The 27,790-nt window shown below is 43.7% G+C and overlaps 1 protein-coding gene across 1 annotated transcript; it reads right to left on the reverse strand.

Moving 5' to 3' along the window:
• Positions 1-199: 199 nt before the first annotated feature.
• On the reverse strand, positions 200-27,030 carry CLIC6 (chloride intracellular channel 6). The gene is made up of 6 exons (XM_010723196.3): positions 26,552-27,030; positions 7,348-7,457; positions 6,790-6,915; positions 5,617-5,723; positions 5,073-5,254; positions 200-4,236 (listed from the first exon to the last, which is right to left on the reverse strand). Exons 1-6 carry the CDS (start codon positions 26,918-26,920, stop codon positions 4,075-4,077), a joined length of 1,056 nt encoding a protein of 351 aa, XP_010721498.1. The 5' UTR covers positions 26,921-27,030; the 3' UTR covers positions 200-4,074.
• Positions 27,031-27,790: the final 760 nt, after the last annotated feature.

Below are 27,790 nucleotides of genomic sequence, written 5' to 3' on the forward strand. Positions count from 1 at the left end.
CAACAAAAGATAAACTTTTGGTTTATAGATTGTGTTACTTTTTAGTCTTGAGTTGAAAACCAAGGTTTGGTATTCTGTTTTCTTTGCTTTTCTTCCCTTCTCCAGCACTTTTATTTTTCCCCTTTCATCGCTGAAAATAAATAAATAAATAAAAGAGAATGATAAAGAAAAGAAACCCAAGAAAAACAATTGCCTCCAGCTTTCAAAAGAAATGTTTATTTTGATTTCAGTTCATTGGTTTAATCTAAAAGTTGGACAAATTTCAGATTTTGAAACAAAACTCCGATTTCCATCATTTCATTTCCTGATGAGATTTTTCTGTTTGCATTTTGCTCGTCAATAAAAACTTAATCAGCAGGAGTCTGATTTAGGTCTTCAGGAGTCCAAAATCTTCGCTTCTGCCCTTCTTTGCAGTTCAGAGATGAAGGAAAACTGAGTGCTGATCTGAGCCACCACTTAGGAAATCCACAAGGTTGCTCTACCCCATAGCTCAGAAGCAGGACCTAAGTCTGGCCTTCTGTCTCATAAGAAAACTAAGGGTAGCTCAGAAATAGTAGAGAATAGTAGAGAGCCATGTGGCAAATCTCTGCTCTTCCATCCCTGCCAGGTATCCAGAAAAGCTCACCAGGAAATTCAGTTTCTAGGGCAGCATATTCCATGTGTGATCAGTAAAGTCATGGTGAGTGTTCTTTGAGTAGCTCTGAAGGGTCTACAGGGAGCATCTGTGAGGCCATGAGTGACTGGCAATAGCAGCACTTGTGGTGGCCAGTTTAGAGGGAAGTTTACTGATGAAGTCAAGGCTCAGCCTAGTCAAGGCTCTACCACATTTTTGTTAGCTTTTGTTGATTTGACCTTTTGGGGATCATGCCTCACCTTACCATTTGATTACTGGTTCTTGACAGCTGAGAAATAACCAGCGGGTGTGGCTTTTAAGCTAAACTTCAACCAGCTGTAAGGAGCTCATGGGATTTAGATATTTGCTTATACTCAAACAAATAGCATGTTGATACCGACGATGGATACCAACTTGCTTTCATGAGGTTTCATTTTTCACTGCTTTGAAGCTATTTCAAAAATGGAATGCATTGGAGGAAATATGTTACAGTTAATTACCATGTATTTTATTTTATTCCAGCATGCTTTTGGAATTACTGCATTGAGCACAAGTAGTATTTAACCTTCAAGTTGATGGGTCATTCTGAAGACTATCTGAGATACTGAAGCTGACAAAAAAAAGTCTTCAAACCCGAAGAACTTTCTACACAGGTGATAGAAGAAAAAATAATTCACTTTCTGAGCATATATTCTTTGCATATAGTAGATGCTTAAAGGGGAAATATAGACATTTGTATTTAAAACAATAACAGTAAAAACAAATTTTATACAAGCAATGTTACAGAGAAGACTTCTTGTGCTCGTAAGCATTTGGAAATCAGTAACTCTGTCTGCACAGGCATGCCTTAAAATAATTGAACATAATCTCTGCTTTTACATGGGGTCAAGCACTGCAAATCTGTATCTAGGTATTACATCTTGTCAAGGCTGCTCAGTCAGGTGGTGATATAATTAACACAACTTGCTTTCTCTCTCCCTTTATATCATATTATTTGTTCTCCAGTGAATTTAAAAGTATTTCCATGGTTTTTTAAAAATAGAGCAACTCAAAGGTGGACAACAGCTTTTCCTTAAACATGTTCAGAGGATGGAATTAGACAGTTAAAATGTAATAGGTATGGCTCCACAAACTGCAGGACTATGCAAGTACTTTATCTCTTCCTATCCCAGGCAAATGAAGTAACTGCAGTTTGCTGACACACTGGATCATTTCTGTGACTTCTCTACCCACGTCTTTTCCGTGTTGCTTGAAATATGCAAATATGAACCAAAATGTGCTGATTTAGATAGCAACGTTTGTGGAGACAGCAACCCATTGTGGAGAGCTGGAGCCACGAACTTCTACGTGAGTATGAGCAGTAAGGGAACCATCAAAACCTCCCCTTTCCCAGACCATACTGTTAAAACATGGCCAGTCCCCAGCAGAGGGAATATGCTTTGTGTTAGGTGGCCCCAAGATCAGGGATTATACACTGACCCTTTGTATTTTATCCAGCAGTAAGGAGCACAGTCAGTTTGCATTGCTCCCCAGATCCAACTGCAGGTTTGAGACACCATTCCTCCAAAACAAACCAAAGTTGGTTTAAATCTTGCCTGCTGAAATCCAGGCCACTGCTGCAAAGCATCTTTGCCAGGAAATTACTGTGGAAATAAAGACAGAACACTGCTCAAGTTACTTATGGATTTGTATATTTTCTATTTAAATTTGTAAGGCATATGAAAAGAGTATACAGATTTTTATTTTATATATTATTATATATTCAGGTACGTATTTGGAAATACAAAGTAACAGTTAGTAAGAAATGACGAGTGACTGCTCAGCTATCAGCCCCAGTGTGTAACCTCACAACAGAGGCTGGAAGGGAAAGGTGCTGTGCTTGTTTTCTCTGTAGAGAAGCTAGAGAAACTAAAATTGTGTGTTTAACATTGCTTACAAATAATCATGCTAGGACATTTGCAAAAGAACTGTGTAGTGTGTAAGAGGAAGCCACAGACATCATACACCCAACACGTACTATTACCCTAAGCAATGCATTGTTAGAAAGCAAACCTATGTTTGACTCAGACAAAGATGAATGGCTATTCTTTATCAGCCTTTGTATGGATGTAGGCGCTACAGAAGCTACTTTTAGCTGTTTCCATGTCTATTTTGTACATACAGGCAAAACACGTCAGAAGGAAACTTCCAGGTGCCCCTATGACTAAAGCACTGCGCCCTCTTCTCCTAGGTGCTTGCTGAGGGCCTGCTCAGCAAGAAGCAGCCATGGATGTGACTTTTCAGAATTAACACCTCTCCAACAGCACGTTCCATGAAGCCCAGAGAATACTTCTTAGTAGTACTGGCTCTATTAACACAGGGTCATGCCAGCCTGGAGAGGTTTATCTCATCCATCCCCCAGGCAGGAGCTATGCCTCCGTTGTCCTCAGTGGGACAACGCCTGGATATCTGGAAAGCTCTCAGCAAAGAAATCCTTGTGACTGCTTGGGAAAATCCAAACCCTGCAACTAAATCCAGACAGGGAAGCATAAAAGAACTACTGCTTTCTCAGACCCTCCTCTTTGCTTTCCAAAACCAAATGGGAGTCAAAAGGATGACAGAGGGATCCTGCACCAGTAGCAGGGGGCAGATGTTCACCCATTTATTGAGTCTGCAGCGACAACCAAGCCTCTGCCTCCTCCCTTGTCAGATATTTGTTATCAGATAATCCACGGGCCAGTGACAGTCTGCGTTCCTCTCTTTGTCTGAAGGAAGCTGGATAGGTTATGCAGCCCTGAGAGAGGAGAAGGCGGGATCTTTCTCATTACTTTCTTTCATACCAACGACAGTTCATGCAATGTGAGGACAAGTTGTTCTTCACTGACCTGCCCTGCAGGTCTCTAGCACAGAGGACAGGGCTTCTGGGAAGCCAGCTGTGGTCCCACCTCCAGTCTGGCTTCTCTCCTGGATTAACCAGGGCACTGTGTGCGTGCCAGCTGTTGGCATGGGGCCGCCGAAGCCTGGGGAGAAGCAAGCAGAAACCTTCCCAAGAACTGTGAAATTTGGCAACAGCTGTGAAACACAGATCAGAGGCAGCAGTAATGACAGGTTACATGTGTGTTAGGAACAGGGCTATTTCTTTGCAAAATTCAGTCATTTAGCATGTCACTAGTCTGTAATATTGCTGTAATTGTGTGACCTATGCTGTTTTTCTAACTTCAGCAAAAGCCTGAGTACTGACTGATGCCTTTAACTCGGAGTGCATAACACACATTCCTGTGTGTGTACATCTGTACAGACACACATACACATACATCATTTAAGAACAAGCAAACAGTGCTACACAGTTATTACAAAAGAAGGATTGGCCAATAACAGAAGTTAAAATTGCACTGCAGAATGCATGCTGGCTTTTTTTTTGTTTCCATATTGGCTGGTGCCCATAAAATCTCAGAAATATAAAGAAGGGAAACATCTTCCATTTACTTCATTCTCTTTGCAACATCCAAATATGCATACTCAATTTCTTGATCAGCAGGACAAGTGTTTGTAAATTCATCTCTTGCATATGCATTATTCAAGTATCTTGAAATCCCCGTCATCTCAGGTGGGAAATCAAAATTTCTGTATTTCTTTGCAACAACCTTTTTATAAAGAAAATGAAAGAAAAATTTTATTACACATATAGATGGCTTGGGTTGGAAGGGACCCCAAGGATCATCAAGCTCCACCCCCCCCTGCTGTAGGGAGGGCAATTAACCTCCATATCTAATACTACACCAGGCTGCCCAGGGCCCCATCCAACCTGACCTTGAACACCTCCAAGGATGGGGCATCCACAACCTCTCTGGGCAGCCTGTTCCAGCACCTCACCACTCTCTCTGTGAGGAACTTCTCCCTGACATCCAACCTAAATCTTCCCTCCTTCAACTTAAAGCCATTTCCCCTTGTCCTGCCATTATCTATCCTTGTAAAGAGTTGACTCCCCTCCTGTTTGTAGGCTCCCTTTAGGTACTGAAAGGCAGCACTGAGGTCACCCTGCAGCCTTCTTTTCTCCAGGCTAAACAAGCCCAGGGGTTTGGATTAAAGGTGGGAGAGATGGTCAAATTTCAGCATTTGCTGCTTTCTTCATTTAGCAAGGGCAAGATCATTTAATCTTATCAGTCTGTGGCACTTTGCATGTGAAATGCAAATAGAAATATTTCTCTACAGCACTGAATATAGTACTCATTTAGTATTTGTGAGAGGCGTAGAGAAAGCAGTCACAGTCCAAATATGAAACCAGATATTCCAGCTCCAGCTGTCAATGTGAAGATCTGCCTAGCTGTGCTGCACTGAAATGGCCTTGTGCGTGAGCACTCCTTGTTCCTACACAGCTACTGTGTGGTTTCAAAAAAGACAGACTTCCTCTGCCTTTTAGAAAAGAGCCTGAGCTTCTAGGCTGCCCTTCTCTTCAGGAGGCTGAAAAGCAAATGCAAACCTTAATTATGTGGAGCTTTGGTAGGAGGTTGCAATCTGCTAAGGTGAGCTCATCTCCATCCAGGAATTTCCGGCAGGACACGGTGATCTCCTCAGTGCTGTAAGCATCAATTTCATCAGGCAAGGGGCTATTTAAATAGTTGTCCAGCTTCCTCAGGGCTTTAAGCAAAGATTTTTCCAGATCTAGGTTAAGACAATAAAAAGATCGTTCAAGCCTGTACCAAGGTCTCTCTGACACCAAGCAGAAAGGCGCCTACTGCATCCTGTCTCCTGGCACCAGCCCAGCTCGCAGATACCCAGCCATGCTAACTCCTGCAATTCCTTTATCCTAAGCTTAAAATGTAATGCTGGGATAAAAGCTCTAAGTAGCTAAAGGGGGTTCTGAGAAAAACCAAACTGGGTCTGTGTTACCAGAAACAGCAGGGCTCAGTAAGGGTTGGCTGGGGTGTTCATAAGGTGTGCAACAGTGGAGATGGAGCTGGAGGACACAGGAGTTGCATGACTCTAACTTCTATCGGGGCAGGTAGAAGGATCGTAGCACCTACTTTCATTAGCATCTTTTCTTGGGTTCTTTATGAATGCAGAGAATTTTGCAAACACATCATTTCCTGCAGAGTTAGACTCAGGGTGCTTCGGTGCAAGTTTGGGATACCTGAGGAGTTGAAAGAGTCAAAAAATTATGGATTAGCCTTTACTTTCGCCTTCACTAATTACTTCATATATATCACTGAACCTGAAGTGTTACAATATATGGCTACTCAGAGCTTTCAAAGAGAACCATCCTAAGCTAAAAACAAATTGTAAGTGTGAATTTCACCCCAAACCACATGGCTCACCTACTGTTCCTGGGGCAGATGGGAAATGACTGTTTGTGCTGCAACCATTGCCCAAGCAACCGAGCGCCTCTTCCAGGCTGTCTATGTTGGAGGTGAGGTTGAGTAGAGCTGTGAGGAGGAGCAGAGGGAAAGTCCCCACTAGCACCAACTGCTGCTCCTCCCAGCCTCCTCACCTGTCCTGCACATGCACAAGGAAGCTCAGAATGGCCAGGCCAGTCACTGCTGCTGCCACAGGCAGAGAGGAAGGAAAAAGTAGCTGCTCACATAGCGGCTCGCATAGCTCGAGTCAAGTTTGGCTGCTCGAACGGGCAGCTGCTGTCCTGGAAAGGAAAAGGTGCCTGCATGGGGGAATGACACTGCTGGCAGAGGATATGGAGAGGTAAGGATTGCTCATGGGGTGAGAAGGACAGGTCTGAAACCCAGCCTGCAGCACACACAGAGATTATCCTACCTAGCCACTGAAAATAAGCTGTAATGGTCTGTGCTCCAGCACTCCTGCAGTGTGGGAGGTTTCCACTGTTGCTTCTTTTTACTACCTGTTCCCTGAATTATTTGTACAATGTGAGGAGGGAAACCTCAAATAAACACAAGCAGAGGAAAAGAGGTCAGGTTTCTTCAGTGGTATGCAGGTTTCTGCATATACTTGTTGCAGGAAGGTGGATTTCATGTCTTGAAAATAATTGTAGTGGGACAACTATGAACTTGAGGTGAAGGCAAAGGCAGTGGGAAGAGCACAGGCAGCATTCGGGGCTACCCCAGGATACATGCCACATGTACCCTGCCAGGCCTCCCCAGTTTACAACCAGGTTGGAGGTACTGCTCCCACAGACACTTTCTGACAGCTTGGGCTAGGAGTAGGAGGAAGGGACAGCAATGCCATACCGGGGCGGCGCTAGCTTTTCTTCCAAGAACTCTTCAATCTTATTGACATCAGTTTTGACTTCGCCATCAAACGTCATGAAGGGTGGGTTCGTTCCTGGGGCCAGGTTCTGCAGGTCGGCAGGTTTTCTAGAGAGAGAAAAGAGACTGGGTTAATCACAGTAGGGACCTCTCTTTCAATTCCGACACTTATTACAATGATCTGCTTCAACTACACAGTAGCAGGCTACAACATCTCTTGCAAAAGCACAATGCACTCAGCTTCCTCATGCTGGTGGTGTCAGAATTATCTAGCCCCTCTCTGAATGCACCCTGAAACACTACAATTTCAGGCTTGTGTTACAGAGACTTACTGGAAAACAGATTAAAATCTCAAATGTTTCAAAGAAGTTGGTCCACCTCATACCAGTGAACCTGAAAGAGGCACCAGGCACACAGTGCCAACTTGCAATAATGTGCACTAACCTGCATGTGTGCATTTCAAATCAAAGAGACTCATTCTTTTAAATCACCATCATAGTAAAGCTGTTCTAAAAATGAGAAGTCCTATTATGATCTCACCTTTTCAAGTCCACGGTTGTGACATTAAATATGACACCCTTTAGCCATAGGATCATAAAGAGACGTTGCGAGAACGGGCAATTTCCAATACTTTCCCCATCGCTGCCAGCCTACAATTACAATAAATAAATAAATTTGCATACATCTGAGATAGCAAATTTTGATAGCAGATATAGTAGGTAACCAGAGAGTCCAGACTAGCTGTAAATACAGAGTGTGTTACTCATCTCTAATACATATTTTCATGCAGAAATTCTTTATATCCTTCTCTGAACATGCACGTGGATATGATGAAGAATTCTGTCATCTCAGAGATGTATTTTTTCATTAAAATGCATAATGAATATTACCGTAAGTTAGAAAACAAAATTGAAATCACAGCAGTCCTTCCAGAGGAAATAGTCTCCACCTCATTTGTCTGTATGAGCATAAATCTACCTGAGTCACCGCAAGATTAAAACAAGCCTAAATCAGTTTATGATCACAGGAAACAAGAAGAGAAAGATTTATCGGCATAAATCGAGAAGTAATGTCTAAGGCACTTAAGGGAATAAACAGAATAAATCAAAAAATTAAAGGGTTTTCAACTAAACAATCGTGGGGGCCCCAGAGAGAGGAAGGAAGCTGCCAAGCGGCTGAGCACACCGGTCTCCATGCTTTGCTGAACCGGGGCCTAACGAAGCACAAGTATCGCATACCTCTGGCTAATGGCTGGGGGAAAGGCACAGGATCAGAGACAACAAGTGGGTTTTCATCTTAATGGAACTTGGCCCTGACCAAGGCATGTAACAGTGCCTCTCATGGCGGCCTTGCTCTGAGCAAACACACGAGGCACAGCTCAGCATGGCGGTGCAGCTCTGCTGGACTTTGCGCCCCACTGTAAGAGCTCAGAGGCCTAGTTTTTAAGCCTGCCACACCTGAAGAGCACTTTAAGAACTTTGCTTATGTGTAAGGGTACAGAAATAAAAACCCGAGTGTGTCATTTATTTAATAGTTCATGAATGTTTGTGGACTACATAAGACAAAATAACGTACAGTAATGAAACTAGTTCTGCTTGCTTCATCACCCTCCTCAGTGCTATCAGATGAATCTCAAATAAACTTTCCACCAGTGTTCATGGCTGTTGGGTTGCCTGAAGCTCCTCACCTTCACCAAGAGCTCCATGGATGGAAACAAGCACCCGGCCTCAAGCAGGCACAATGCTGCAATGCACAGGCCATGGTTCTCTATGTCAGTGGGGAGGATCCTCCTCCAACCACTACTGCTTTCTGCTATGGTACCATGCTAACTACAGGCTTTCTTGGTGAGAAGGAACATAATAGCCTATTGCTTCATTTAGCATTTCAGCATTTTAGAGATGCTAGGAATAGCTGGGCTGCTGTGTTAAATAGGACCTGTTTTGTAAGTGGTAAAAATGAAAGCTGTTGTTTTGCTCCTACTTGGAGCACTGCTTTCCAGCACTGTACAACTTATTTGATCAAAAACTACTGTGCACTTCTTAAGAATGAGACTACACCTGCTGCTAGCTTGTGCTTAAAAAAAACCCTAAATCTACACCATCTTACTTCATCCTCTATCTCACATCATGTTTCACCTGGCCACTTCTCCTAGGTAACAGAGACGGGACAAGAAGGAATGGCCTTGAGTTGTGCCAGGTTGGATATTAGGAACCATTTCTTCTCAGTAAGAGCGGTGAGGCAGTGGCACAGGCTGCCCAGGGAGGTAGTGGAATCACTGTCCCTGGAGGTGTTGAAGAGCCGTGTGGATGTGACACTGAGGGACAGTTCCTACAAATGATGTGGTATTTTTATTCTGCCTTGGATAGGAAAAAATAAATTATCTCATCAGAGTTCATGTAACTTTCAGAGAACTTTCCAGACAAGAGCTATGTGATCAAGACTGACAGTAGGTTGACTATTTCTGATTGGTTACTATTTTCTGATGGCCACTGAATACTGAATTTTTGTCTCCCTCTAACTTTGCTGGAGGTAAGGAAATGAAGTTGTTGCTCTGTGTTGTCCCACATCACCATGGTGACAGCAAATTTCAGGGAGCCCCATCTGCTTTTCTGAGGAAACGTAACAGTGGAACCAGAGATGCAGGCCCAGACAGATGAGTTACCATGACAAATGCAGATATGAAGCAGGCAGAGTCCCAATTTGTCATTAACTGGAGCAACAGAAAGGCCACTTAGGAAGCTGACAAACTGGTAGTCATGGATATGTTACAGAAGCAACCTCCTGTTTTTATCTGAGTGCAAACTTTTTAATTTCATGCCTGCGTGGGAGAAAAATTTACTACAGCACTACCATTTTTCTATTTCACTGTGGATAAAACAGCAAACAGTCAGTTTCTTAGCCTTTGACTGTCAAGTATTTCAGCCTGCTAGCAAACTATAACGAAAACAAAAGTCATTTGAACATTTCAGAATTGAATGAAATGGGACAACTGACAACTCTACCCACTGCCACAGCTGGAGGTGTGTACCTCTGCATTTCTTTCAGTTCTGCAGAGCTGGAGGCAAGTGACAGAAAAACTACAATAGCCCACACAATAGCACAAGCAGTGATGAAACCTTTCCCTGCTATAGCAGTGATGGGCAGTCTGAAATGACTGAAAGAGTCTGAACATTGAATCTGATTTGGAGTTTGACACCATTCTGGCCTGGCATCTCAAAGATACAATTTCTTATAACCTTAGGTGAAAGCCTAGAACATTAATATTTTGGCCTACTGAGGAAGCCAGGGTGAATACAGCTAGCTGAAATGACTTCAGATACGTCAGCCTGCATTTTGGCCCCTGGGAGACACCTCTGTTCATTGAATCCACTGAGTTGCAACTCTTAATGGACGAAAAAGCACTAGCGACACATGCTAAAGGTATTTGTTCAAGCTCCCAAACAGGGGGTTGGCCACGTTGACTCAAAAATCACGAGTCGAGGTACTGAAATAACTATTGCAGTCTATCAAGCTGCACGATAGTTGAACCATGCCATCATTGTACGTGAATGTACTTTCCAACAAAGTCAGCGTGGCCTTTTTTATAGCAGGGAGACAGTGGGTCAGTATCTCACCTTGTAGGAACACAATACAACAGTGAGAGTCCATGAGTTAATACCAACAGCATGACAGCATAGTGAGGGGTGCTACAGCCTCGGAGCAGAACACCCTGCATTTTCCTCCACAGCACTATTCTGGGATGTTTAACTCTGAGTTGGGCTTGGTCTGTGCGCAGGGTTTAATTATACTTCCTGACTGCTGTGCTCTGGGATGACGCAGAGTAAAATCCTAACTCCAGGGAAGTCAGCGGGAGCCTGGCTGTTGATTCAATGGAGGATTGTGTTTCCAGACTGGTTATAACCTTAATAACCAGGCAAATACTGGTATAATTGCAGGTAATGGCCTGGCCTCCACCTGCAGTTGTTGTGACGCTCTCCTAACCTCCAGATACTGCTAGTGAAGTGAGTATGTTTGGAGCTGTTCTGCTGCTAAGCAGATGTCTAACCAGAGCCTTGAGTAAATGGCATTTATGTTTTAATTGTGATCAGTCAGGAGGTCAATGTGCTTCTTCTAGTAATACTGAGATTTAATGAGTTCATTAATCAAACAATTAGGACAGCCATTGCTGCAGACAAGAAAACTTTCACGCTGTGTATAGAAACTTTCTTTCAGAGCCTTCAGGGCCCTAAGCAGCAAGTGTATATTGTGGCAGTATCAATTTATTACAGCTACTCATAATCCTATAACCCTATGCCATTACTTAACAGGATTATTAGCTGACATTCCCTATTTTCATTCATTTTTCACTGTTCCACATTCTCTTCAGACTTTTTCTGTGGGTTTTCTTTTTGCGTTTGCTCGTTGGTTAGTTTGTGTACTAAGTTTTACTGGGAAAGGGAAGAGCTCTCCGTATCCTTCTTTCCACTACTGTTTAAGCTCTCAAGTTAAGAGCACCATCACACTTAGTACTCATTTCTCTACACACAAGACCTCACGCACAAGACGTCAGAGAGAGTCACAGAAGAACTATACCACCTTGATCTAGCAGCTCTGATTTTCTGAGTAGCCTTTAAAAAGTCACTTGCCTCTGTATTCTATCCTCAGGGTAATTACTCTACAGAAGAGTCATATACTGAATGTCAGTTGTAAACCACTAATTTGGGCTCTCTCTGAGCTGCAGTTGCTCTGTCCCTGGAACTGCTGAAAAAATTTGTTTTGTAACAGTTTATGTCCAAATGTCTCAGGAACTGGGGCTTTGAAGGTTCTTCTATTGACCTCAAATGTCCTCTGCCTCCAAAATCTTGATGAGTGGAATTTGTTTTTCCTGGACTTTTTGTTTCCTGATGAAGATTAAGCACAGAAGAAACAGTTCAGAAGAAGAAGAGAAGACAAGATTTTTTGCTTGTTTTTATATAACTCTATAATCCCTTTGAAGCTATAATAATAATTAAAAAAAAAAAGAAGAGAGAGATCAGTGAGCATAACTTCTTTTTTCCCTGAAAACTGAACTCCAATTCCATTTTTGCTTCAGCACAAAGGAGCTAAGCTTCTCCTTGCCTGTATTTACGCTGGCCAAGGGCACGCTTACCCAGCAAGTGGAGCAGAACTACTGCTTACCAGGGCCAGAGACTGAGACCAGCATCCCACATCCACCCCTGCCCATCCTGCTGGACTGGCTCACTCAGGGAATCACAGGTCTCCTGCACATTTCCACATTTAAACCCCAGCAATCAGACTGGTTCTGTGTGTTCTTCTTTCTCATATCACACTAACAACTCCCCTCTCCTATTTCATAATGCAATTGGTTTCCCATCAATGAAGAACTAGGCCCCAAACTACTGGGCCAAGAAAACTACAATAGGTTCACTTGGGCCAAACATAGGAAGCAGCTGTGAAGAGGATGCGACAGTTGAGAATAGCAACTGTTTCACTTTAATTCCTTGTATAGACTAACTTGTTCTCTACTGGTGGGATTTAGTGGGCCCAGCAGTGCTCCTGCTCTGGGCTGAGCTCTGCTGTGCCAGCCTTGCAGCTGTGCCAAGCAGCAACGGCAGGGCAAGCACAACTCCTGTGGTGGATTGCTCAGCTTCCCATCCTGCTGCATCAGCCAAACAGCCTTGCTGTTGCAGGGTGACCAAGGAGGAAGAAAAGCAGCTTCCAGTGCTTTCCACTTCTCCTGAGAGGAAATCCCACTGCCCACTGGTTGACTACGGAGGGCCCAAGCCTAGTCAGGACCTCCTGGCAAGGTTTCATGTTCTTCTAGTTACAGTCATAGAATGGCTTAGGTTGGAAGGGACCTCAAAGATCATCAAGTTCCAACCCCCCCGCCATGGACACGGTTGCCAACTGCTTGATCAAGCACTAGATCAGGCTGCCCAGGGCTCTATCCAGCCCGCCCTTGAGCAGCTCTGCTCAAACCTATTCACACTGACACACAAGTAGCAGCTGAAACCACCCTTTTTTTTTCTTTCTTCCTTATGTTGCTTCAGAGCAAGTCAACTTCTGATATTATCTCATGCCATCCTGAACATAAACAACAAACCTCTCAACGTTAGTTTTCTCCGTGCATTTACAGAAGGCCTTTAGTGAGAAACCTTATCTTGAGGGCAAAAAGCACAATTTATGCTTTTGATGCCTGCTGCAATATTCATTTAGTACCACAACACTGAAAAAGACAAAATTTTAAACATTACTTCTGCTAAGAATGCAATAAAAATATATATTTCCAAGATATTCTCCCGCACTGAAAGTAACTATAATATACTAAAGCAACACACATTCCATGCACTGTGATGTGCATTAGAAACGCCACAGGCACGTCATCTGGATAAGATCTCCTTCAAACCAAAGCTTTTTTGTCAGGAAGAAACAGATTACCTGAAATTTTCTCTATTTAAACACTATGTTCATTTTATGGTGCAGGGCAAGAGCACGAGCACCCGAACACTGAACTTTACAGAACTGTTTTGGTGCCACCTACTGGACTTGACGTGAAAATCTTTTGCTCTTGCAGCTCTGAGCAGAGGCACATTACGAGTCTCTGCCTCAGAGACGCCTCTGCAGCAAGATTCCTGTCTTCTGCTAATAGCACTCTTGAGAGTACTTGAGATGCTGAAATTGTACTTCCAGGCAAATTTTTAAAGTAAAACATCTGTAATTTAAAGTATATTTTAATATAAAAATTCTAAGTGTTGCCACTAATTATTCCTATTCTTTTCAAATGGTCATGTAGTTCTGCCAGTGTAATATTCAACACTTGAAACAGATGCTTCCAGCTGCTGTTTAGTGTCTCAGCCAAATAGCAGAAATATGTATATTTAAAATGTGTCTGGTAGTTCAGATTCCTGAACACAAACTGTACACTTGGTACACACCAGGATAGACTCTAGATGATGGCTATGGTATCTCTGATAGTGGCATCCAAGCTATATGATCAGATAGGATGCTAAGCAATGAAGTCCATGTACTAAGATTAACCAGGCAAGTAAATGGTGCCAGAGGTTACCCTCTGGTGGGGAAGAGGAGAACTAGTCCAAAAGTGATGCCAAGGGAAAAAGAGTGAAAGGAAATGAGTGCAGGTAAAAGAAGATGGAAGGAATTAACTCCTTACCTGCACAGCTTCAATCAACCACAGGACACAACATGTTTTGCGTGACCACACAGTGTAAGCAGTAGGCTAAAGGTTGAGCCTACCTACAAACAGGATGACATACTTGTTTACTGTTTTTAGTGATGTAGCTGTACATTAGTGATTAGTTAATAATGAACTGTCTATTCATTATTACTGATAGTAAAAAAACAGGCTGTGTCTTGGAGCAGAGCTCCCACTCACAGAAACCATGACATCCCTCCTTGCAATGTTTATGTCTTATGCCAGTGGCCTATTAGCATTACTTAACGTCTTCCAACAACTGTGTTAATTAAGGCTCTTTTCATTCTGTTAGGTTTCTGAACTTATACTACTTAGATCTTTCTTTTTTGCAGTATTCGCATTACACTATTATGACTACTTTGTTTTATTCTTTCCATAATTCTCATGTCCACTCTTCAAAACAACTTCTCTAGAATGCTTCACTTTTTGCTGGAAACAGTTCTCTGCTTTTGGTCCTCAATTCATGCTGAGGAATTTACAGTATGCTGGAGTTTCTTAGCAGGACATTAGCTTCCATTCTGCTTTTATGTAGTAAACTGTGGTCAGAGCTTAAAGGGTTGTATACATCAGGAAATTTTAATCCTCTCTCCATGATAGAAAGGAAAAGAAGCCTGAAATTGCTGCAATTTCCTTTGGTTTCTGTTCTCTTCCCCCACTGTGTGCCAGCAGCCATTTCAGGACAGAGAAAGCCTCAATTATTCTGACTTCTGCTACTTTATTTGCTTACCATGGTCTGCTGGGTAAGTAATTATAGCTGAAATTAACTTAATTACTTAGTAAGTAATTAAACACTTTTGATGCATAGGCAGAATTTTTCCTTCATTAAGAAGTAACTTTGTGGCAATAAACTTTTTACCTTTGTCAAGTTGTTTTCTAAATAATTAGAGCAACCTAATAGGTCTGAAAAACACTAGAAACAATGTATTCCCTTTTCTATTTTAATAGCTGCATCTCTCAAAACTGATTAAGTGATAATGGAAGTACTAACTAAATTATATTTTCAAAAAGAAGAAGAAGAAGGAATTAAGCAGAAACTATTTCAATTAAAAGGTTAATGTTGTTCCAAAAAGTTAGAGGCATCTATTTACAAGAACTTGTAATGACAACAATTACAAAACCACTGGGAAGTACAGAATGTGACATTCAAGGAGCCAAACTTAGGAGTTCTGGTTGATGAAGCACTGAACATGAGCCAGCAATGTGTGCTTGCAGCCCAGATGGCCAACGGTATCCCGGGTTCCATCAGAAGAGGGGTGGCCAGAAGGGTAAGGGAGGTGATTATCCTCTGCTCTGCCCTTGTGAGGCCCCATATGGAATACGCGTCCAGGTCTGGAGCTCCCAACACAAGGAAGAGTGGGGTTGTTGGAGTGGATCCAGAGGAGGGCCACCAAGCCTTGCAAGGGCTGACGGACCTCTCCTATGAAGATAGGCTGAAGGAACTGAGCTTGATCAGCCTAGAAAAGAGAAGGCTGCAGAAAGATCTTGTTGCAACCTTCCAATAATTAAAGAGACTTTATGAACATGAGGGAAATAAACTCTTTTATAATAAACTATGTCCTAATAGTGATAGGACAAAGGGTGTGGTTTTAATCTAAAGAAGGGAACTTTTTTGACTCAGAGAGTGGTGAGGTGCTGGAATAGGTTGCCCAGAAGCGTTTATGGCCAGGTTGGATGGGGCCCTGGCAATCTGATCTAGTACTTGATCAAGAGGGTGGCAACCCTGCCTGTGGCAGAGGGGGTTGGAACTTGATGGTTCCTGAGTTCCCTTCCAACTCAAGCCATTCTATGATTTTAGAATGGGTATTATTTAGACAAAACACACATTTTCTTTTGATTTGGCTGTTTACAATCTGCCCAGCATTCCCACTGAGCAGCAGGTCTGCCAGCAGCCAGGCCTTCCGGTTCTGATTGAGATCATAAATAAATGAACCATTAAGTGATAACACTGTGAAACAAACACAACACTGGCAGCTATGAGTGAAAATTTAAATATGCAATATTCCGTGATACATTTATAGAGGCTGTGGTTTCAGTAATATTCACTCCTATTCAAATTGAAGAGATTAAACTCATGTATGTATGCCATCTTACAAAAGAGAAAAGTACAACAATCCTGCCATTTTACACACAGTGTTACAGCTAGCCTTACCCAGCTCCGTAATGTTGCCAAAAGCATTTTCAACTGCAACTGTGGGCAGATAAATGCAGGCAACAGGAACTTTTAAAAATTTTCTAAAGTCGAATGAAATTAGACAGGAAAAATGCAAATTACAGATTTCCTCAGATATCTGCACCAGATCTGCAAATAAAGCCATTGTGGTAGCTATGGTGTATGGCATAACCTGGGACAGTGTTGTGCCTGCTTCCAAGGTGAAACCACAGGTACACCTTGGAACTGGATGATCTTTGAGGTTCTTTCCAACCCACACCATTCTCTGATACACCTCTTGTGACAGGAAGGCAACTAATCAAACACACAGGACACCCACACCTAGTTAACTGGCATCCACAGCACAACAAGTGCATGGTAATAACACAAAAGTAACGAGCAATCCAGAAGTCCATTGCTTTGCTCACTCAATAAGGTAAAAATAAATTGGAATATGAACATGTGACTATCAAAGAATGAAAAGCTTAAGCTACAAGTCAGTAGAGTTTAAATGAATCTTACCCAATTTAGGAATATCATTATCCTATACAAGTAATTATCATATTTCAGTAGTTATTCTTTAATTAGGTCTCATTCAAGATAGCATTACTTTTAGTTGTGTACTTAAAGAAGCTAACTAATAACGGTGACAATGAATTATGTGGGTATTACTCGTGCAGAGTGACTGAGATCTTTAAAACTTTGTCAGCAATCACTGCTGCTCCTCTTAAATGGAAGTAGGTTTTTTTTTTTAATGGCAGATGTGACATTCTCTCTTTGAGTTTCTTACCCTTAATTTCAACAAACACCGGCAGCCTAACAGCCTTTAACTGAAGGCAGGTGAGCCACAGACAGAGCTGGCAGGCTCCGTTTCACACCAGGCCACACAGGCCCGAATTTCCTTTTGGTATGAGTTCTGCCCACAGTCTCAGTTCTGCCCTTGCGTGCATTAATGGAAATGCTACCAGGTCACAAGCACACAAGCAATGAATCAAATGCTCTAAGCTATTTATCCTGTTACAAGAATTATGTTTAAATACCTCAATGTTATTTCTAATCCGTATTTAATAACAAGGCAAGATGCCAGCCGAACATTCTACAGAGAGACAAAAATCTTATATCCTTTTTAGATTCTTACAGGGAATTACTGCAACAAAAGAGCATTATACTCTCAAACACATTATAGGTCTGGGAAAAACAGATTAACTGGTATTTCAGTGACACATCCTGTTTTACACTCCACTGTGCGATACTTAACAGCACGCAGCCCCACTGCTTCCACCTAAATGCAAAAACCATGCATACCCATAAAGCATTTGTAATTTGTGCTGTAAGCAAAGAAGTAAATAAGAAACAGCCAAGTAAGTAAGCTACTTTATGCAGCTCCAGAGAGGAGGTGGTTGAAGGCTCAAGAAAATAATTTTTGCCTGGTACTCTCCATTAAGGCAGTTGAAAGGTGAAAGATGAAGTAAGGGATCTGGTTTCATGGTGTTCCCCCACCCTCTTCCAACAGCAAGAGATATTATGGTCCAAGCAGAAAATACTTCCAGCGACCAAGTAAAATATTAAATCCAAAACCTGTCAGCTCTAGCAGGAACTGGCAAAGCCATTTCTGAAAAAGCAGTGAAGTACTGGATACCAGGACAAACCCCAGAGCTCAGCTGAGCAGGGGACACACTCTGTTCCCTTCTTTTGCAGAAGATGACGATCAACCATCATTATCCTGCTCAACCCACCACTTTGCTTCCATTTACAGCCCCTGGAAAGTATAAGAAACACAGCACTGCTAGTAGTTGTTAAATACATACTGTGTGCATTGCACTGTGGAACAAACAGCCCCAGTATCCACAGCTTCTCATGTGGAGGAACATCCATGTATGCTTCTATGTTTCTAAGCCTTTAGGGTACACGTTTCATCTGCCACCATTTATTTATCTCTTTAGCTCAGGTTCTGTAACAGCTTTTAAAATAATTCCAAAACTGAACTAACACGTAAATGTCAGTGATTCCCTAAGGCACACAGGAGAGTTTTTCTGAAATCTGAGTAAATGGTTAACTGTCTCACTTTAATAACTTGAAAAAGAACATGCACTTGTGACTCCTGTCCCGCTCTCACTCACTTTGTTCTGTCACAGTTTTATTTCTAATCTGAGTGTTCAAATATATACTGAAATCTTAGCATATAGAGAAGAAAAATAAAGAGGGAAATGCCACCTTTGCAATTCTGTCCGAGGCTTCATAATGACCACCTCTCTAAGGAGAAAAAAATATATATATATAACTCCCTATACTACGCTTTCCACATACAGAGATGTTTCTGCAGAAGACAAGCAAGAAGCTGCAGCCCTCCCTAGGGCAAACATCAGCTCATACACCTCTTGTGCCGAGCAGCTCCAAGGTTTGGAAAGCTGAAGATTTTTATTAAGGAATTAGAACAATTTCTCTCAGTGCTCATGTTATTGAAAGCAACTGGACCTGAGTAATTCCTCTTTTATCAGTAAATAATCAGACACTGCAAATGGAAACGCACACAATTCCTTATCACAGTGTGACATTTCATTATCTGAGCAAGGAAATAATCATGCAACCTTCAGACGGCATTGACTTACACTCCTTAGTTGGAACTCAAGGAGAGAGCCATTTCTTACTTTTTAAAAGAAGCAGTAGGATCTGTTTTGACCCAGAAATCAAGACACAGAATGCACTCAGTGATGGACGGTATGTATCCATGCTTTTACTGCCTCAGTAGGTCTGATGAGGAGGGCTTTCTTCTGCAGAGAAGTACACAGCCACCAATTTGAAGTGACTACACCTCAGATCCTGAAGAAGTGTAGTCACATTAATAATTTCCATTATCATTTCTCCTTCACAGTAACTTCACTGTTGCTTTAAATAGCCATAAATTTACTCTTGCAAGGATCAATACAATAAATAGTACAAAAGTGTAAGAAAGACCAAAACTGGAATCTCTATAATAGTAAACTTTGTAGGTGTAAGGTGAAGGTGGAACTGTTTGTAGAAATGAGGTGACCCACAGGACTGCTGAATCTTCTTCCTACAACATCGAAGTTCTGGAAAGAACTGATTTCAGATGGATGAAGGCACGCAAGAATCAGTTGTTTCAGAATTAAGGATATCTAATAGACAGAACTAGATTTTGCCTCCCTCCTGTCATCGACAATAAAAGGTTTATTTTTTCCTGTTAGGAATTATAGTAAAACCAAACCTCAGGTTCTCATGTGGACAAGGCATTGGTTTAACACCTTTGCCAGGGAAGGAACCTGGTATCTTTTTATCTTTCTAATGCCTTCCATGTTCTGCTTTCTCAAAAAATGTGGGTAGTATATCTCTTATTCATAGAAACACAGAATCTTAGAATCATAGAATGGCCTGGATTGGAAGGGACCTCAAGGATCATCAAGTTCCAACCCCTTGCCACAGGCAGAGTTGCCAACTGCTAGGTCAAGTACAAGGGCAGATTTCACAAGGAACACCCAAAGCCAGAGACCATTTAAACTCTACATCTTTCTATGATAGGAAATAATGGCAAATACGTTGCATAACCAGAAAGTTGTCAGATATTCCTGGCTCCTCAATATCCATCTTTCTGATGCTGTTTCACTTTCCAGGTATTTAAAATAAATGCTGATGGCACCAAAGAGGTATCAGGATGAGTTCCATAGCTCTGCCTACAGCACTGGCATAGGTGAGGTTGCAGATGCTCAGCCCCTGGAGTACTCCAAGATCCAGTTGGATGGGGCTCTGATCAATCTAATGGAGCTGTAGGTATCCTTGTTTATTGCAGGGGAGTTGGATCAGATGGCCTTTAAGAGTCCCTTCCAATTCAAATGATTCTGATTCTTACACAAAGAAGCCTCAAACAAAACAGTGGGAGAAGCCTTGAGCACAGCTGCATGACAGCCACCTCAGGCAGCAATCCCCAGCATTTCCAAGGAAGGCTGCAGCCGTCTAGCAGCATTTACTAACCAAAAGGACAAAGACTGCTGCCAGCTCTGCTTCTGCTCCATGAGGTTGTTAAGATCTACCCTCCTGTGATGATAAAGCTCAGGAAACAGAGGCAGGTGGCTGAATTTGGGACAGTTGGCTGACCTCATCACTAGCTTTTTATTTCAAGAAGAAAGAAGTAAGTGGACAGGCACTGAGACTGAATCAGGAAAAAGTGACCCTTGGTTAGCCAAGAGCTTAAACGTCACATGATTTTAAGCCTACGCTTAAAGAAAACACATGCAGACGTGCTTTACAGAATCAGTGTGCTGAGAGTAAATACTAATACAAAAAGGTCTAGGAATGCAGCTTTGAAGATGTTTGAGTCTGTCAGCTCAGTTATACAAAAAGAGGACTCCAAGAAGTATGACCAGATCATATCAAATAAATAACTAATGATTAAAAAAAAGTGTGCATCTTTGTATTTGTGACCTTCTATGCGCGTATGTCAGACTGTGGGTTTTTGGGGAACAGGATTTGAACTGCAAGCTCTAAAACCTGACTCCTCCTACAGGAACACCTCCAGGAGCAGCAGTACAACAATTCTGGTGTTCTTTCAAAGCCATTCTTCAACCAGTGGTTCTGAAGAACCTTGTTTCTTTGCAGCTGTAAGGTTTATGGTTTAGTAGCTTGTGGCAGCAATGGATGTGGGAGGACAGTTGGAACAGATGATCTTGTAGGTCCTCTCCAACCTTGTGATTCTATGATTCTATGACTAAAGTGATAACCCAAAGTGCCAAGAACCAAAGCAGAAGTTAAAGCAAGAAAGACTGCATTCAGAAAGTTTGCAAAGCTCTTTCCAAGAAAAAAGGATTGATATCACTGCCTTTCAAACAAAAGTCTCCCAAGCATTACTTTATTGAAAGAAAAAGACTGCTGAAGGAGCACTTGGGTCCCAGAAAGCCTGCCGCAGGTGCACAGGTCAGATGCAGTAAATAGCCTGGGGAGGTATGAAAGGAATTCATAATGCCAGGTCCTCTTAAGCTGCATTAGGAAACCCTAACTTGACATAGGCCAGCTGGGAAAAAAAAATAATAATAAGGTAGCTGAGAAAAGGCAAATAGCCCTCGGGAAGGCAGCCAGTTTCCTGCATTGTAAGCTAGTCCTGGGAAAAGAACTGCCTCATGTATTTTAACAAGCACACCTCCTGACACCTGCTTTAGTTCTTGGTGTACAGCTGTATACACTCAAAGCACCAAAATCACCATAGAAAAAATACATCATCCAGGAAATCAGAGCTGGGCTCTGCTGGGGCAGCCCCAGTAAGTCAGCTTCATCCAGCTTCAGCCAGGTGCTGCTCTCACTCCCACTCTGCTCCACCACGCTGGCTTTCTTCTGAGCCATTCTACCACTGACCAAACCTCATTAAATCCTCATTCCCCAGCAATCTGTCTTACTACAGTCTTCCACAAATCCAACACACTCATCAATGCAAGCTTTGGACAGTTCTCTTGGATAGAGTACCTAATTTTCACCCAATGCTAATAAATACCTACACTATACTGTGATTATGCTGTAAGTGCTTAGATACAGCGCATCAGGTACAAAACAGAGACTACTGAATGGGCACACAGACCACGAGGGTTTTTTCAGATGCCTGTGCCCCTGCTATCCATGAACTTCTTCACTCCTGCACTCAAAGCCCAATAATTCAATTTTAGAACAGCCTACATGTATTTTATGTCTTTGTTATATACAAACTCAGAACACAGAATGCTCCTGCATGTAGCACACCCTGCCATTTAAGTCTGATAGTCTAATTGTAGTGTTTGGAGGCACAGATGAAGGCACTGGTTCCTTCTTCTGTCTCCAGTTGCAGCAAAGTTTCCCTAAGTGTGCTTGACTGACATGACATATCTCAGGAATGGTGCGGGGAAATTTGGTGTCATCCAAGCAATGCTGTTCCCTGCTGGGGATGAAATGTCTCCCTGAAATGAAAATAAGTGACCTTGATTTAAAAATCAAGAACGCAACAAAAATTGAATGAAGACTATTACTTCTGGTTGAATAAAATCTATTTCCCTTAGGCTACGGGACAGCTTTTACAATAAAACATCCAATCTTGAAACTAAATGAGAACTGTTTTGAAAGAGGAATCATCTCAGATAAGACCTTGTGCTCAAGCTGGGTTTTTGGCTGCCTGTGCTCAGCACTTACAGTTAAATTACTATCTACATAAATCTTTAGAATGGTGAAATCTATAGTTGTGATTCTTGTATTTAAGTTGTCTCTGTGTAAGAAAATTTTAAAAATGATTGGTAGGTAAACTTGGAGATTGGATTGTTTGGGTTTTTTGGTGGTTACGTTTGCTTGTTTTGTGGGATTTTTACATTTTTTTATTAAGAAATAGACTCTCAAATCCTACATAAGTTTTAAATTACTTCATGCTAACTGAATATTTTGATAAAAATTCCACTAAATTCAAGTGGCAGGATACATACATGACATTTTCTGTCAAATAAAAGCTCTTGTCACAGCACTGGAGTAGAAAAGAGCATACACATGCTTAACATTAGCAGACCAAACAGTCAGAACCAACATCCACAAGGTGTCCTACCCAATGTGCTTAGCTGAATGGTCAATCAGAAGGTATTATCTGGATGCCCTTTTACAAACACTTGACTTTGAAACACCAAAAACCTCAAACATCACTATCTAATGGAAATACAGGGTAGTGCTGTTTCACAGGGAAGTGGAAATCAAATAAGTACCTGGTTAAATACTTACAGCACTTTTGATATGGTCTTGCCCTCTCAGCCATAGAGTCTTACACCGTTCATCTTTGCTAAGGGCACAGCCCAGGAGCCTAAAGACAGATTTCTATTATCTCAGGGGATGCCTTAGACAGGTCCACCTGGCGTACAGCTGCGTCCAGAATGTCTGGAGCACAAGTCTTATTGGGAGCTGAGGGAACTGGGGTTGTTCAGTCTGGAGAAGGGAAGGCTCAGGGGAAACCTCATCGCTCTCCACAGCCACTTGAGAGGAGGTCACGGTGAGATGGGGCTTGGCCTCTTCTCCCAGGTTATGGTGATAGAATGAGAGGGAATGGCCTCAAGTTGCACCAGGAGAAGTTCAGGTTGAATATTAAGAAGAATATGTTCTCAGAAACAGCAATGGCACAGGCTGCCCAGGGAGGTGGTGAAGCCACTGTCCCTGGAGGTGTTCAGGAATCATGTGGATGTGGCACTGAGGGACATGGGCAATGGGCATGGTGGGGGCTGGCTTACAATTGGACTAAGTGATCATATAATCATAGAATCATTAAGGTTGGAAAAGACCTCTATGACGTAATCTCCCATAGCTGCTGTTACCCCCACTGAGTGCCAGAGCATCCCAGGTAGTACAAGGTCTCCAACTTAACCCTATGTGTTCAAGTACAAACTAAACATCACCACCTAACACCAATCAGCCTAAGTGTACAATTCCTGACACCTATACTTGTGGAGCTGGCAGGAGCTTTGCCAGCTACCTCAAATGGCACAAGACAACACGATAGACACAGTATTCAAATATATGCATTCAAATGGAGCAATGCAAAGAAGCAGGAAGCAGAAGAGGAAAAAAAATATCTCCAAGTGCAAAAGAATAAACTCATGATCAACAATGGCAAGAACAGGAAGCAATAGTGTAGAGGTCCTGTTACCAGTCATCATTTAGCTATATCTGAAAAAGGCAAACTTTCTTTCTGACAGTGATAGCTCTGTTTATTACTCTCAAAACTTAAGAGAGTAACAAAAGTACTTTAGTGTCAGCCAAGTCTAGTATAACATTTCTTAGCAGGAGAACTGTGGATCACTCACAGCTACAGGCTTGGGGCAGAGTGGCTAGAAGACTGTGTAGAAGAAATGGACCTGGGAGTATTGATTGATGCTCAGGTGAACATGAGCCAGCAGTGTGCCTAGGTGGCCAAGAAGACCAGTGGCATCCTGGCTTGCATCAGAAACAGTGCTGCCAGCAGGAACAGGGAAGTGATTGTCTGCCTGTATTCAGCTCTGGTGAGGCCGCACCTCCAGTACTGTGTCCAGTTTTGTGCCCCTCACTGCAAGAAAGACACTGAGGCCCTGGAGCGGGTTCAAAGAAGGACGACAAAGCTGGTGAGGGGTCTGAAGCACAGGCCTTATGAGGAGCAGCTAAGGGACCTGGGATTGTTCAGTCTAAGAGAAGAGGAGGCTCAGGGGAGACCTTATTGCTCTCAACATCTACCTGAAGGGAGGTTGTAGTGAGCTGGGGGTTGGCCTCTTCTCTCGTGTAACTGATGATAGGACTAGAGGGAATGGCTTCAAGCTGTGCCAGGGGAGATTCAGGCTGGATGTTAGGAAATACTACTTTTCTGAAAGAGTGGTCAAGCACTGGAGTGGGCTGCCCATGGAGGTGGTAGAGTCACCGACCCTGGAAGTGTTCAATGAACGTTTGGATTTTGTTTTGAGGGACATGGTTTAGTGAGAACTATTGGCGGTAGGTAGATGGTTGGACTGTGTGATCCCGTGGGTCTTTTCCAACCTTGGTGATTCTATGATTCAATAAACTATAAAACGTGGACCAAATTCTGAGGTAATCCAGAAGCAGTCAGGAATCTCCACATGTAAGAGGCCATGCTGTTTCACTTTGGAATCCATTTTCCCCTTTTTTTCCCTATCACAAACACACAGCAGCTATTACAGTATTATCCATGTGCTCTTAAAATCTACTTCAAGGTGTTACAGAGAATCATGGAATCATTAAGGTTGGAAAAGACCTCTGCAATCACCCAGTCCAACCATCAGCCCACCCCCACCGTACCCACTGACCACGTCCCTCAGTGCCACATTCATACAGCTCCTGAACACCTCCAGGGACAGTGACTCCACCACCTCCCTGGGCTGCCTGTGCCACTGCCTCACCGCTCTTGCTGAGAACATATTCTTCTTAATATTCAACCTGAACTTCTCCCGGTGCAACTGGAGGCCATTCCCTCTCATCCTATTACTTATCTGGGAGAAGAGGCTGCCTCACTACCTACCTATACTACAGCCTCCTTCCAGGTGGTTGTAGAGAACTTTGTTCCTTTTATGCCTCCTTTCCTTTGCCAAAAGATACTGACAACATTTCCAGGTGACAGCAAGAGCAGCTGGAACTTCCCCAACAGCAGGAGAGAAGAGTACTTCCCATTTCCCAGCGCTGCCTGTACTGTACATTTTAGTGGGCACAGAGATGCTGAGCTCTCCAGTAGGCTTTTTTTCCTCTTTGCTTGTGACTAGAGAAACTTCCACAGATATCAAACTCAAAAAGCCTAACTTCCAGGTGAGGTAAATACTAAAGCTTTGTAATATTCTTCCACTGAAATCATTAGAAAAGTAGCTATAGTGTTATCAAGGCATCCTCAAGTTACTAATGCTAAGTTAAATCGTTAAAGAATTTTTTCTGTTTTTAGTAATTCACAGATATTTCCAGAAAATATCATTAATCCTGATTTGGAGGACTGCAGTCACAACAGATGGTCTTATTCTTATTACAGTCCCTCTAATTTTGGCCACATTCTTCTATAAATATGCTCATGTCCAACAGTGCACACACAGCCTTCATGACTTTGTCCCTCCACCACACTCAGCATTCACTGATGAGTAGTTTCAGTCTACTGATTAAAACCATCCTGCTCCATACTTTGCTCAGAGGGGTCCCAGAGGAGGGAATATAAGCAGCTTAAGGTGATTATTACCTATAGAAATTACATATCTGATACTCCATCTGTGTGGATGGATGCTGATCCCACCACTAGACTGCTGACTCTAGTAGAATCCCAGACACGGGACAAAAGGAAGAACGAAAAGCTTTCTACACTATGAAAATGACATAAATTGGTACAATTTTTCCTGAATTCGATTTTTCCCTGTCCGAACATTGGCAAACTGGACAACTGCAAGAGACATGATGCTTCTGGGCAGCTCACTGACTTTCTGATTATAGAGCTGGCGAATCTGAGGGTATTTATCCTAACACTGACTGCAGTATGTTAGAAAATCCCAATATTCCATTTTAATACACATTTTCCAGTTTCCTCCACCTCAGCCCTCCCGACATAGTGTGCTGAATACTCTTCTTGGTACATTCCAAAGATTTCAAAATGCTTTAGAAACCACTTAATCACAAGTCATAGCCAGCAATCCGAAACAGAAGCCCCCAATGCATTCCCACCCATGCTCTGGGTCCTAGCCCCACAGTGTCTCTGAGTCCACCAGAACCGAGAGCCATACGTATGCATTCCATTTAAAGCCAGGGAAACCCAAAATGAGGCAGGTTTATATGGGGTGCTAATAACCAAATCCCTTTAGCCAGGTCAGGGCTTTGACTGCTAGATTTAAATACCACCCATCTCAAAGGCTGCCCCGGGGTTCCGGAACCCGGCCTTCCCCACATCCTACCTTGACGAAGAGAGAGATGTCATACTCCTGCTTCTCCTCCTCATCCTCCAGCGCGGCTGGCGAGCCCGTCTCGTCTTCCTCGTCCTCCGCCCGGCCCTGCACCCCGTTCAGGCTCAAGCCCGCCGACTCCCACTCGCCGCCCTCGGTGCCCGGCCACCCTCCGGGCCGCCCTGCCGCCGCCGCGCCTCCTCCCCCCGAGGCAGTGTTCTCCTCTCCGGCCCCCGCCGCCTCCCCGTCTCCTCCTCCCGAGGCAGTGTTCTCCTCTCCGGCCCCCGCCGCCTCCCCCGGTGCCGGCTCGTCGCTCAGTCCCCGGCAGAACCTCGTCTCCGTCCTCCCCTTCGGGGCCTGCCGGCGAACGCTGGCCGCCATCGGTCCCCCTTGCAGCCGGCACCGCGTCCTCTGCAACTCCGGGGCGCTGGGGAGCCTCTTCGTCTCCAGCTGGGGCCTCTTCCTCCTTCCCAAGTTCTGCCCCCGACGAGGCTTCTTCTATCACCGCTTCTTCCTCAGGGCTTGGCGCCGACGGGGCATCTTCCTGCACCGCGTCCTCGGGGTCTGTCCCTACCCGGGCTTCTTCCTGCATCACCTCTTCGCGTTCCGTCCGCGATGGGGCTTCCTCTCTCACTCCCTCCTCGGGCCTTAGCCCCGACGGGGCTTCCTCGCACACAGCCTCCTTGGGTTCTGTCCCCAATGGGGCTTCCTCTCTCACTCCCTCCTCGGGCCTTAGCCCCGACGGGACTTCCTCGCCCACAGCCTCCTTGGGTTCCGTCCCCAATGGGGCTTCCTCTCTCATAGCCTCCTCAGGGTCCGTCTCCGACGGGGTTTCATCTCTCACTACCTCGTCGGGGCTTGGTCCCGACGGGGCTTCTTCTCTCGCTGCCTCCTCGGGGACCGTACCGGACGGGGCTTCGTTCCGCACCGCCTCTTCGGGTTCTGCTCCCACCGTCTTCACCTCCTGTACCACATCCTCGGGGTCCGACCCCGACGGGGCTGTCACTGCCATCTCTTCGGGCTCTGCTACCGCCGCGGCCACTGCCGCCTCTTCGGGCTCTGTTCCCACCAGAGCCACTTTCCCCGCCGCCTGCTCGGACTCTACCTCCGCCGGCGCGGAGTCCACTCCCGCGACCGCTGCCGGTTCCCCTCCCTCCAGAGCCGCGCCGTCCCCATCGGGTCCCGGCAGCTCTGCCTCCTCCTGTTGCCCCGTTCCTGGGCTTTCCGCTGCCCCTCCGGGCTCTCCACCGC

Source organism: Meleagris gallopavo, chromosome 1, assembly GCF_000146605.3.
Source record: "Meleagris gallopavo isolate NT-WF06-2002-E0010 breed Aviagen turkey brand Nicholas breeding stock chromosome 1, Turkey_5.1, whole genome shotgun sequence".
Taxonomy (NCBI): Eukaryota; Metazoa; Chordata; class Aves; order Galliformes; family Phasianidae; genus Meleagris; species Meleagris gallopavo.